This window comes from Dioscorea cayenensis, chromosome 1 (assembly GCF_009730915.1).
Source record: "Dioscorea cayenensis subsp. rotundata cultivar TDr96_F1 chromosome 1, TDr96_F1_v2_PseudoChromosome.rev07_lg8_w22 25.fasta, whole genome shotgun sequence".
NCBI lineage: Eukaryota > Viridiplantae > Streptophyta > Magnoliopsida > Dioscoreales > Dioscoreaceae > Dioscorea > Dioscorea cayenensis.
Genome location: NC_052471.1, coordinates 2,660,316 through 2,673,159, shown reverse-complemented (window position 1 = coordinate 2,673,159; position 12,844 = coordinate 2,660,316). Strand labels below are relative to the sequence as shown.

At 31.2% G+C, this 12,844-nt stretch overlaps 2 protein-coding genes across 2 annotated transcripts; both read left to right on the top strand.

Annotated features, from left to right (window-relative positions):
* The first annotated feature begins 2,192 nt into the window (after positions 1 to 2,192).
* On the top strand, positions 2,193 to 9,750 carry LOC120277376 (serine/threonine-protein kinase STY46-like). The gene is made up of 16 exons (XM_039284234.1): positions 2,193 to 2,386; positions 2,574 to 2,688; positions 2,890 to 2,972; positions 3,097 to 3,207; positions 3,751 to 3,805; positions 4,929 to 5,039; positions 5,821 to 5,871; positions 6,644 to 6,816; positions 6,931 to 7,038; positions 7,376 to 7,449; positions 7,535 to 7,710; positions 7,977 to 8,072; positions 8,378 to 8,458; positions 8,539 to 8,592; positions 9,358 to 9,492; positions 9,580 to 9,750. Exons 1-16 carry the CDS (start codon positions 2,193 to 2,195, stop codon positions 9,640 to 9,642), a joined length of 1,680 nt encoding a protein of 559 aa, XP_039140168.1. The 3' UTR covers positions 9,643 to 9,750.
* Positions 9,751 to 10,403: 653 nt separating this feature from the next.
* Positions 10,404 to 11,864, top strand: LOC120277455 (glutathione S-transferase F11-like). Its single transcript, XM_039284349.1, has 3 exons — positions 10,404 to 10,590; positions 10,677 to 10,725; positions 11,183 to 11,864. Exons 1-3 carry the CDS (start codon positions 10,441 to 10,443, stop codon positions 11,647 to 11,649), a joined length of 666 nt encoding a protein of 221 aa, XP_039140283.1. The 5' UTR covers positions 10,404 to 10,440; the 3' UTR covers positions 11,650 to 11,864.
* The last annotated feature ends 980 nt before the right edge of the window (positions 11,865 to 12,844 follow it).

Genomic DNA, 12,844 nt, shown 5'->3' with positions numbered 1-12,844 from the left:
GATGTCTTGTAAATTTAAAAAATTTGAATGACATAATTGTTTTTTATTCCATTTATTTTATCTTATAAAATTAAAAAAAATCAAACACATATAATTTTTTTGGAAATATTATTTTATATAATAAACAATTATAAACACTTCTTGTTAAGACTAAAAATTTGACATTTATTTATATACAATAACGTTAAACATTCATATTTCAAACACTTATGACCAAAAATTTATTAAAACTTTCCAAAATTGGTCTTTAATTAACTATTTATTAAAAACCAGGCTTATGACTTATCTTGAAGATCACATTCTAAAACAATGCAATTAATCAGCATTGACCTTTTATTAAGTCAACGAAGGCCAAGTTCTTCGGATTCGGATAACCTTTAATTATCAACTAAAGATTAAGATTAAGATTAATCTTATAATTTGGTGTTTATTTGCTTAAGATATTCTTACCCCTGATTTTTCGGGTCATATCCTACCGAATCTTCCTCGACGCGGCGACTCTACAGCGTCTCTCACTGGTCCATTAAGAACGGGTATGAATCTCACGTGTGGTTTTATCAAAGTGTTTTTTTCGCATTTATACCCCTGAAAAATTTTATTTGTGTTTATCCATTTTAAAATTTTTTAAAAAAATTGTGATAAGGTTCATTGGTGCGAAGGTGCATGAACCTTGATTTAAAAAATGTTATTTTCATAAAACCCCTTTACTTTTCCCAAATTATTACCACCAAACATTTTTAAACCAAATCTACACTTTAATTAAATTTAAATAATTTAAATGGTTGCAAACGTAAAACAAAAGTCATAAACTGTGGATTACCATGAACAGAATACGTGCAATCCTGATTTTTTTCATAAAAACCCTGCCCCCCAACCCCCCAAACAACCAAACCCCCAAGTGAATATCTCCGTTAATAATTTAATTAAATTAACATAATATAATATAAAGGATGTAAGCGCAAAAAAGTCATCTTCAACCCTTATCTTTAACTGTACCTTCTCTTATAATTTAGTTTATATAATATAATGCTATGTTTGGATTGAGGGTTGGCGAGAGAAAGTAAAATAAAATGAAGGTTTTAGAAGGCCAACCCTTCTCTCGTTTAGATTGATATTTTTAATTTAAAAAAAATGAAAAGATTAAGTCTGATCCTCCGAAACCCTTCGAAGCCTGGCAAGGTGCCCGGAGGAAGAATCTCGTAAAGATTTTAAATTTTTTAAAAACCTTATTACCTTAATTTTTTTAAATTAATTATTTTCTTTCACTTTTTACAATCTAATTTTATTTTATGAATAATTTATATTAATAGAATTCTATTCTTAATATAATTATATTGCTATTCAAATTTTATTCAAAGTACAAATAAAATTAAATTTTGGTACAAATAGAAATTGTAGGAGGAATTGATATTTAAATCCTAATTAAGTAATTTGGTATCTCATAATTGAGAGGAGAACTATTCTAAAAATAGTTAGAAGCTACTTTGCATCCGCACGCCTAATTTTCTTGTGTGGTGTTATATAGGATAACGTGTTATTCAAAAGGTAGGTTGTTCTTTACTAATGACTAATAATTTGTTTGTATTTTTAAAAAATTGATGTTTGGGAAATATATATTTTGGTCTCACTTTTATCTTCGACTTTGTTTTTGTCTTGTTTATGCAAATATTATATGGTTATATGATAGACAATAGTTTATTTATGCTTTAAATCTCCAAATAATTTTTTTTTATAAATTATGCGATTAGACATTAATGCATATGTTTAAATAGAAATAAATAATTTTTTATTTAATAATAAATGTATAATTAGTAAATCATATTATTATATATCTTTTTCTTTCATTTCCTTTTTGTATTATTAGAGAATTTATTTTTTTTTCTCTATAAAATTTGTCTATTTAAATAAATCCGTTTTTTCTTTTTCCTCTCATTCCCTCTTATTTTCCCTTGGCTTTTGAATCAAAACAACAAATGAAAAGAAAATGTTATTTTAAAAAATCTAGTTTTCGAAAAACCCCCTTGTTTTTTCCCAAATTATAATCACGTAAACATCAAAACAGAAGTCATATATATTATATATATGCTGTTAATTTAATATATATAATATAAAGGGTGTAAACGAAAAAAAGTCTCATACAATGGCTCACAAAACGACGACGCGGCGCAGGCGAAATGGCACTTCGTCCTCGAATGGCGGTGGAGGAGATGGATTGCGGCGTGAGTCGGCCGGAAGTGTCGACGCCGATGAACCCTCGGCAGCAGTGGCACAAGCTGGACGTGTACAACGAGGTGCTTCGTCGCCTCAAGGACTCTGATTGCCCTGAGGCTCGCGCTGTTTCATTCGATGATGAGCTTTGGGCTCATTTCAATCGTCTCCCAGCTAGGTACAATTTTGTGTCTTGATCTTTTCGCTAAATTTTCAATCTTTCGCGATTTCGTATTGAGTTTTGCTGCAATCTGTTGATCTTTGATGGTGTGTTGTTCCTTTTATTGTTTTCTCGGAATCAGTATCATCTTTTGTAGGATTCATCGCATTCTCTTTGGTTGATTATTGGTTTTTCTTGAGTCTAGGTATGCGATGGATGTGAATGTTGAGAGAGCTGAGGATGTTCTGACCCACAAGAGATTGCTGCAATTGGCGCGTGATCCTGCCAACAGGCTTGCATTTGATGTCCGGATTGTTCAGGTAAAGAGAAGCAGTGATTGATCTGGGATCATTTTTATTTTGCAGGGTAAAAGTTTTTTTTTTTTTATTTTTTAATTCATTTTTATGTTTTATTATCAAAGTTTGATTTTTTTTTTTTTACTCCGAGTCCTGGATGGGTAGTTGTTCTGATGCCATTGCCTGCAATAGATTAATACTTGAATCTAGTATTCTTTCGTATAGGTCCCTGTTAATCTTGAGTCAAATAGAGGTGATTCTTCTTTTTCCAATGCGCAAGGGAAAGAAGATGCACAATGCTCTTCAAGGTAGTGAGTGGACAGAGGTTTTGTGCTCTGTATTATAGATTCTTTTGCTTAGAGTATTTCTTTCATTCGATCTTTTGTTTTTATAGTTTTTATATCAATATAATTCATTTATTCATATTTTCAGTTTGCACCCTCCTCTTGCCTTTGGTTCATCTGCAAACATTGAGGCTCTCGTCCTTGAATCCAGCAACGCTCAATCTCAGGATGAAAATAAGGATGCCTCATACTTTCCCAGGTAATTTTTTCCAATATAAACCGCCAATTCATAATTTTTTTTTTACATTCTCCTTCATCTCCTTTCTAATATTCATGAAATTTATACTCAAAAGAGCATCTATATCGTCTCAGAACAAATGTGTAGTGGGCTTGTAATTTCTTTGTAGAGAGAGAGCTATCTAATTTGGCTGTTAATTTCTTTTGTTGGAGACTACGTATATGTATGTGTAGAAACATTGATCATTTTCAAGCATGCTTAATCACATTTAGATTTCTCTTCAAAAAGCTGTACTTTTTCACGTCTTATGTGGTTTCCAAGATCATTCCACTGCCTGAAAAGTTGCTTTCTTCTTGAAAGGTTTATGCAAATTTCTTTCATTAGATGGGCTTTAACTCGTTTTCATTGTTACTCTGATCTCAAATGCTCACAGAATTGCAGCAGATAAGCTTTAATGTGTAATTTCTCAATAAAGCGGATGATAATCTAATATTCTTTTTGTGATATTATGCCCAATTGTATTGCGGAAATACTGATTTTTCTTTACTTGTTATGACATTGCAGTCCCATTCATGAAATAACCTTTTCAACAGGTGACAAGCCCAAGATTCTAAGCCAGGTGGTGCTATAAATCCCTTTTGGATGTACACTTTTTCTGCTTTTTGTTGCTCATATACTTAGTGTTAAGTTTTAGATGCTAACCGAACACATACTATTTGGACTGGATTTGACCTATCTTTTGGTTGAATGGGGTTTAGATGATATGTTTACCTTGCAACTAATTTGGTTTCAGATTTTGGTCACTTTGGCTGTTCATTTTGTTTGCAATATAGATAACTAAAATTGACTAACAAGTATCAAAGAGGTGTATTAGAGTAACTAATAGTTTCATATTGATTAATGTGGTAAAACATGGATATGAATATATAAGTCTAGGTTGCTCATAATGCTACCTTACTCTATTGGTTTGAATCGGGCCAGGTAATATATTTGATTTATATCTAACATCCGGAGGGGAATGTTGACAAGCCATAGGTAGGATTCGAGGGGGGATGAAATACCAATTGCTCTATTGTAGTGGTGGCATTAAGGAGAGAGTCTTTATATATATATATATATATATATTACTTGATTCTGCTATTTCAATTATAATCTTTTTATGTAGAGATTCTGTATACATATATTAATTGATTATGAAATTCCTCTTATAACCTTTGTATGCATGTCTTGCATGGTAATTCTATTGCAGGACATCATTTTTTTTTTTTGTTTTTGCTGCTAGTGCCTATAACTCGTTGATTCTTTTTTATCAAATAAAGTGCTATCTGCCCTTTGAGAAGATTACTTAACTTTCTAGATTAATTTCAACTAGATGATGATTGTTGGAAATTATGCAAATCCAAGTGTTGTGAATAGACACGTACAAGGTTTTATTTGTGGATGAGAGCTTATAGGAACCTCGTAGCTTTCACCAATGTCGTATATTTAGCATCTATAGGTGATGTCAATGTTGAGTAGCTTCATTATAGGAATTCCAATATTTTGTCAAATCAATTACAAGGCATGATATAATGGCCATATGTTGCTTACATTCTTGTTTCCTTTCTGTGAAATATGTCGTCAAGGTTATAAATAATCCTTCTGTTCTGTAGCCATTTGTTGATTGTTTTGTGGCTTATTATTTCAAGCTTCTCGTTACAGAGTTGACATGTGACTATCATGTGTGCTTTTGGTGGTTGCAGTTAACATCTTTGCTTTCTGACGTTGGCCTTAACATTGAAGAGGCGCATGCATTTTCCACTAATGATGGTTACTCATTAGATGTTTTTGTTGTTACTGGTTGGCCTTATGAGGTATATTCACATATTCTATCTTGTGACAAACTAATAGTATGTTGCCACCAAAATCAGCTATTCATACCTTGAGTTGCACTTGTAAAAGTAATAAAAAATATGCGTTATACCAATACAGTAATACAGAATCATAATTGGAAGACAATACTTTAAAGAGCATAGGTAATGAAAATCCTTAGGTATCAATTCTTACCTTTTCCTTAAGCCAAATATCCTTGGGTATTGACAATGTATAGTTATGCTTTGCATGTATGACCAAGTGGGTAAGTTACCAGATCATATTGAATATCTGGTATGGTGATAATTATTTTAATATTATGTATTCCATGACAATATATGCTTCATTTTTCCAGTACCCGAACTTCATATTTTCTCATGCTATGGACGAATGGTTCTTGCTCTTATTTTTGTTCAGCAGGATGTTTTTTCCTTTTCAAAGACCTTTGTGAAGCTCTATGAATTTTGCTTCCATTTTAACATCCTTACATATGGGGTTTTGACTACTTCCTTATCATTTTGAAGCTTTAAGTCATCTTCTCTTTGAAGTTTGCTCATGTTCAACACAGCTGTTCTCACAACTGTAACCTTTAATTCTTTTCCTTCAACTAAAATTTTCTTTTATTCTTACTTGGCCCCTATGGATATTTACTAGGAACTGTTTTTTGTGAAGTTTGTGCCTATGCCTCCTTACATTCCTATATGATCAACAAGTTCTCATTGTTTTTGTATTATTTCATGGACATCTACCTTTGGAATAAATTTTTTTATTGTTAATTTATAGGAGATTGATCAACTTAGGAATGCATTGGAGAAGGAACTCCGCAAAATCGAGGTACTTTAATTTTATGATATGTCATTTATGTTCTGATCTGATCTTCTGATGAAAGCAACTAGGTAAAACAAGCAAGTAAACCATGAAGCTATTAGTTCTGTCATCATTTTGAAAATATTGTATAATTCTTGAAAGATAAGAGAATTCAAATTGCGTTCCTTTTTAATTAATTGAAGTGGTTTTATGTGTATGCTTTTGGTTATACATTTGATTATCGAGTCAATTTCAAATTATATTGGTTTTGTAGCTGTGATTATGTTGCTCAAACTTGTGACCAAGAACAGTTATTTTTCCCATTTGTATTGTTATTTAATCTTTAAAATGATAAAGCAATCATCACCAGTGAGGAACCACCAATTGTATTCTTGACATAAAATGCCTACTTGTGAGAGTTAACACATTGTTATGCTTCTTAACTGTTATTGCTGCCAGTAGCTAGTATAATTTTATCTTGGTTTAAAGTAAGATAAGAGGTTAAGTGTAACCTTAACAGGGCCTCAACCATTCCATATAGTTTAAGTATTTTAATACTTATTATTATTTATCTGATGTGAGTCTTAAATTCTATTTGAAAAGTTGATCTGAAAAGTTAAATACTGTCATCATGTATGTTTTCTTTTACAAATGTTGGAAATCTAAATCTTCTCATTGTCAGCGTTTGGTAATTTCAGCCTAACTTATTCTTGATACTTTACAAGAATTTATTTGTTCCATGAAATTTTGATTTGTTTATTCTGAAACTCAGTTTTCCTGACTTTTGTGTTCATTGCAGAAGCACACGGGTAAAACTAATTCATTGTCTTCTGTGATTGATGATGGACAAGCTGGGGAGCAATCGCTTTATGCCTACATCCAAATACCTTCAGATGGCACTGATGTATGGGAAATTGATTTCTCACTCCTGAAATTTGGGAAAAAAGTTGCATCTGGGTCATACGGTGACCTGTATGTATCCTATGGATTGTTTTATATATTCCTCATAAAATTCAAATTGGTGTATTCTTCTTGTTTTTCTTTATTCTTTTCCTTGATCCTATATGTGTTTTGTTTTTTTTTTAGTTACCGAGGCAGTTACTATAGTCAAGATGTAGCTATTAAAGTACTCAAGCCTGAGCGCTTGAAAGAGAATATGATGCATGAATTTGCACAAGAAGTGTATATCATGAGGTCAGTTCAAAATCATACTCTGATTTCATATTAGTAATCTCTTAATTTCTCTTATGTGTGCACAACAAATTGGAAGCAATTGCCAAAAATAGTCAAAGCAGGACATATAAGAAACATCCTGATGACTGATTTGTGACTAACCTGCCTACGATAATCAAATTTTTTATCCTGCTGTTAATGTTTATTGAACTGTTTGCATCATAAGATCATCAAGTGTAAGAAACTGACCCTTTGTCAATATTATCTAGCTATTTATTTCCTGCATCAAGTTTAAGAAACTTAGCCTTTGTCAATAGTATTTAGTTATTTATTTCCTACATCTTGGTCATTCTTGCAGGAAGGTTCGTCACAAAAATGTTGTGCAGTTTATAGGTGCATGTACAAGGTCATCAAGCTTGTGTATTGTCACAGGTATATGAGCAAAGCAATTGGTTAATTCTTATGTTAAATGATGATCTTGAATTTCTTTAAACCATTGGGCTTTTTATCATTCAAGAGTTTATGTCTGGGGGAAGCATATATGACTTCCTGCACAAACAAAAGGGTGTTTTCAAGCTCCCGGCTTTGCTCAAAGTGGCAGTTGATGTTTCTAAAGGAATGAATTACTTGCATCAGAACAATATTATCCACCGGGACCTGAAGGCGGCAAACCTTCTAATGGATGAAAATGAGGCAAGTAATTTGAACACATGTTTCTGTTGTGCAGTGCTTTTTCTTGCATATCCTTCACACTTTATACCAAGCAAGTTTTGTCCTTAATTTTAGTCCACTTCTAACTAGTTTTAATGTCAGTTTTTGTCTTAATTATGGACAACATTTTCTTAAGATTTATCTGGTAATAGTTTTGTGTTGGCTTTTGCTATTTGTATACAGAAATTAACATTCTTTCTCAAACATTATCTAAATGATGTTAATCATCTGCAAATAATTTTTCACAGGTTGTGAAGGTTGCTGATTTTGGGGTGGCTCGTGTTAAGGCTCAATCCGGAGTAATGACTGCAGAAACAGGCACATACCGTTGGATGGCTCCTGAGGTATTTCTTTGGATATCTTTCTTTTAATAAAACTTCTTAAATTTCTTTGCCTACCGAGATATCCTGAAATGAATAACTACAGACATATTGAACTTCTCCAAAGTGAAATTTCATAAGAGAAATCTATCCAGAGCAATTTGCAAAATGCAAATGCTCGTCCTTTTCTTTAGACATTCGAGTTAAAAACTTGTTCAATTTTTGCTGCATTAATTTTGTTCAGCTTCAATTTTCTTATTTATAATTCTCCAAATACAAGGGTCTATTTCCCCCCATCACTTTCTTATCAATGTCGTTCTACACTGAAGGTCATAGAACACAAGCCTTATGATCACAAGGCAGATGTATTCAGTTTTGCTATTGTGCTCTGGGAACTGTTGACTGGAAAGGTATTTCTCTGTTAATGACGTTCATAAACACTTTGATTTTTGAGTTTACAAGATATCAACCTTTCATTATCTCGTTTCAGATTCCGTATGAATACATGACCCCGCTCCAAGCAGCAGTTGGTGTGGTTCAAAAGGTATTGATCACATTGAATTTATCAAGAACTTAGAATTATGAATATCATTTGATGCAAATAAAACATTTGTTTCGGGCTCAATTCAACCCAACATCGCTAGCCGTTTAATATATTTTTGTTAGCCATGATTTCAATTAACTTACGGACTTAAAACTATTAATTTCTTTTCACAAATGAGCTAGATTGATGCTACACAGAGGTGAGAAAAAATACTTATACAGGTAAATTTTTTGATAGGACACCAAACTATGGTCCGTTTTTATGTTGGGGTCCAGACTTTAATTTGATTCAAAATGATTACCCAATTTTAATTTTGTTTCACTGGGTGCTCACTCGAGAAATTTTGGTCTATTTTTGATGGTTTGATGTTAAAAATTTCTATTAGAATGTTAGATAGAAATGTCAATTGGGCGGACAGTGTGCCATGCATATGTTGGCAGAGAATTTTTGACATCTGTATTATAAAAAAAAAGGTTGGAATCTCTCGGGTAACCACCTGGTAAAACAAAATTGAAGTTTGCTACTCTGTCAAAAAATTTACCCAATATTATAGCAAACAAACTTATGTTTAGAAAAGTCTTGGCTGGTCCCTGAATTGTGATTAAATGTTAATTTAAGTCCTTAAACCCAAGTAAAGTGTCATTTATTACTGAAATGAATATTTTTATGTAGTTTAGGAATCATTTGTGGATTTTCATCTTGAGACTTTTAAGCCATGAATTGATATTAGAAAAATGAAGGTTGATTTTTTTTTTTTTTTTGAAGGGTTTGAGACCTACAATTCCTAAGAACACAAATCCAAAACTTGCTGAACTGCTCAAGAGATGTTGGCAACAGGACCCATCTCTCAGACCTGACTTCTCAGAAATTCTTGAGATACTTCGTACTACAACGAAAGAGGTATACTGCCCGTATTATAATTTATATTGAAATCTTGTATTGTATTTCGATCTTTCGCTTGTTTATGATGATTTCAATGTTGGACAGGTTGAAGACCGGCCGAAGGAGAAGTCGAATCGTTTTCTTTCAGTTATCAAGCGAAACCATTGAAGTAAACGTATTTATAGTGAATAAAACGACCGATTCAATGTGTTCTTGTTATTTGTATGAGAATTTTGGTTCTTCTTGTCAGTAATATTCTTTCTTCTTGGCTTCATCATTGTGCATTGTTTTTCGGATTCTTAATTTACTGTAAGCTTTACAGTGATTTTGTTTTGAGTCTAAGATTTTTAGTTTACTAACAATGTTTTTATTTTATTTTATTTGTATAAACTGTCATTTTTAAACACTTTATTTAGAAAATAAACAACTGGGATGTTTCTTATAAAAACACTTCTAGACGAAAGTAAGAGTGCTTAATTAGTTGAAACAGAAATGAAATAATTAATTTTAGTCTTTATTTTTATGTTCTTATTACTTTTGAAAAATAAGTTAAGTACTAATTGTCCATGGATGAATGTGCATGGCATGTGAAAAGTAAGGAAAAAAAACCCCTCCAAATGGCACCAGAAAAATAATAGTATGATTACTGTGAACCCTACCATGATTTCATTAATACAACCAGGCCCAAACTAAACTTTAATTTTTTTTTCTTTATCACTTCTCTTTGTTTAAAGAATATCATCAAATCAACACTCCAAGATTTGTTCATTTATTCCTAATTATTATTATCAAGCAAGCAAATCTTTATATTTTCCCTTTCACTTTCCCTTTGAATTTAATCATTTTATTCTCTCTAATAAATTAAGCCAATTTATTCTCCACTACTCATATAAAACCAATCCTCTCTCAACAAACTTAATAGTATATTAGTATCCAATAGGAACAACCAAATCAATTAAGGTATCAATGACCAGAGTGAAGGTATTTGGATCTCCAACTTCATCAGAGGTTGCAAGGGTGCTTGTTTGTCTCTTTGAGAAGAATGTTGAGTTCCAACTCACCAGGGTTGACATCTATAATGGTTTAGAAAAGAAACCAGAGTATTTAAAGCTACAGGTAATGCTATATTAACAAGAACTAATTACTTACATTTTTGCTGCAATTAATCCTCTCATTGTGTTTATGTCTACATTCATGAACAGTCCAATGTAAAAGCTCTCACTTTTGAAGATGACGTCATAAATCTTGTTGGTAAGTAATTAAACCATTTTATTTGTTTCAAATTTTTTAATGAAGATTAAATTCAATGATTTTGGCTAGTGATTTGGCCTAATTCACTGTTTGACATCCTCATGATGATCGCTTCAATTTTTTTTATTTTTAATAACTTATTAGTTGTTTTATATTATATTGTTTTTATCATGTATTGGTTAGTTATATCATATTTTTTTAGTTTTTTTTATAAAGTCAGATAAATCACAAATTTATTGAAAATGGAAATATAGCAAACAAACACAGTACAATAGACTAGAAAGATCATATTTCTTTAGTTATATTGTATTTTGTTAGTTCTTTGTGTTTTGTTTTATTCAATGGAACCTCCGTTTATATATATATATATATGATTTGTAGATGACTTTTTTCCTGTGTTATAAACTATTAATGATTTTTATTTTAATTTATGAATTAATATTTAATATGATATCAGAGTCGAGGGAGATATGCCGTTATATATGCGAAAAATACAAAGACCAAGGGAACACGGATATTCTTGGTACAGGGGAGAGAGAAAAAAAATTGGTTGATCGATGGTTACAAATAGAAGCAGATAAGTTTGAGCCACTTAACTCAGATTTAGTTTTCGATTTAATATTTCTAGAATTTGCACCAACAATTAGTTTAAAGGTAGATTCAAACAAAGAGGCAATTGAGGAGTACAAGAAGAAATTGGGCAAGGTTTTAGATGTATATGAGCAAAGATTACAAGAGACTCGATTTTTAGCCGGAGATAAGTTCACTCTTGCCGATCTTTCGCACCTTCCCGATGTGCATCGACTTATTAAGTCGACCTGGTGCGCCGATCTCTTCGCGTCGAGGAAGATGGTGACTAATTGGTGGAAGGAGATATCTAGCCGGGCATCATGGAAGAAGGTGATGGAAATGCAAGTGGAATGAGATCTAAATGCATGAAGATTGAACTTGAGAATAATGTACGTTGCTCATGCATGGAGGTTTGAAATCAGAGTGGTTGGAAATTGATTTATTGGCTTTGGTTTGGAACAAAGAGTTGTGTGAGACTCAAGAGTCTTGATGTCACTTTTCATGTCATTTTGAGGCTTCTTGTTGTTGTTGTCAGATTGATTTTTTTTTTTTAACATGTTTTTTAATTATCACTGGTGTTTTTAACTCTTATATGAAAAGTTTAGAACATGATTAAAAACTTAATGGGTATAGGGTGACTTGTCCGCATTGTAAAAGCCAATGTTTTTAATGAATATGCACTAAAATGGTTCGTTTATAATTAAAAAAACTTATTATTCTTAGTTACTCTCCCTCATTAATTGGGAAGTGGTGAAAGTTGAGAGCCATGTTAATGAGCACGGCCTATATAGGATGGGCCACATTGGCCCGGCCGATGTAATTTTTTAAGATAAAATTAAATAAAATAAAATAAAATAAAATAAAATAAAATAAATAGAAATATATATATATATATATATAAAATAAAAATCAAGATCAATATTAGTGTGTATTATTCTACAATATATGTGAAAAACATTTAAACACACGGTAAAAATTTAAAAAAGAACATGTGATGTATTACAAAATTATAGAAAAAATTGTAGTACTGGAAATATATATTTTTTTCAACCCATGTAAAATTAAATTATGGTAATATACTCTGAAGTCTTATCTATATAAAAAAAAAAAAATCTGATTCCGCATGAGAACTTGAGAATTAAATCTTCAAAAGAAAAATAAATTTTTTTTTTGTATTTGTATGCATAGGATATTTCTTTTATACCCTAACAAATTATTCTTATTTGTTTGTACTTTCTTTTGACTAAACGTCAATTAAAAAATTTTATTTAAAAATTAAATTATTAATTACTTTTTCTCTTCATTCACCTTGGTAAACTAAAATTGAAAGAAGAAACAAAGATCAATTTATATTTTTATAAAATTCATAAGTTGATTTGTAACTTTAAAAATACATAATAAAATAAAAGTGTTTTATAAAGGTGTGTAAACCAATATGATTTTTTATGAGAGTTTGTAAATAATTCTTCATTTTTATAGGTATGGAAGCAATTTTTTTATTAAAAACTTTCCATTTTAAAATTTAAAAAAAAATAATAGCCCATGTGCC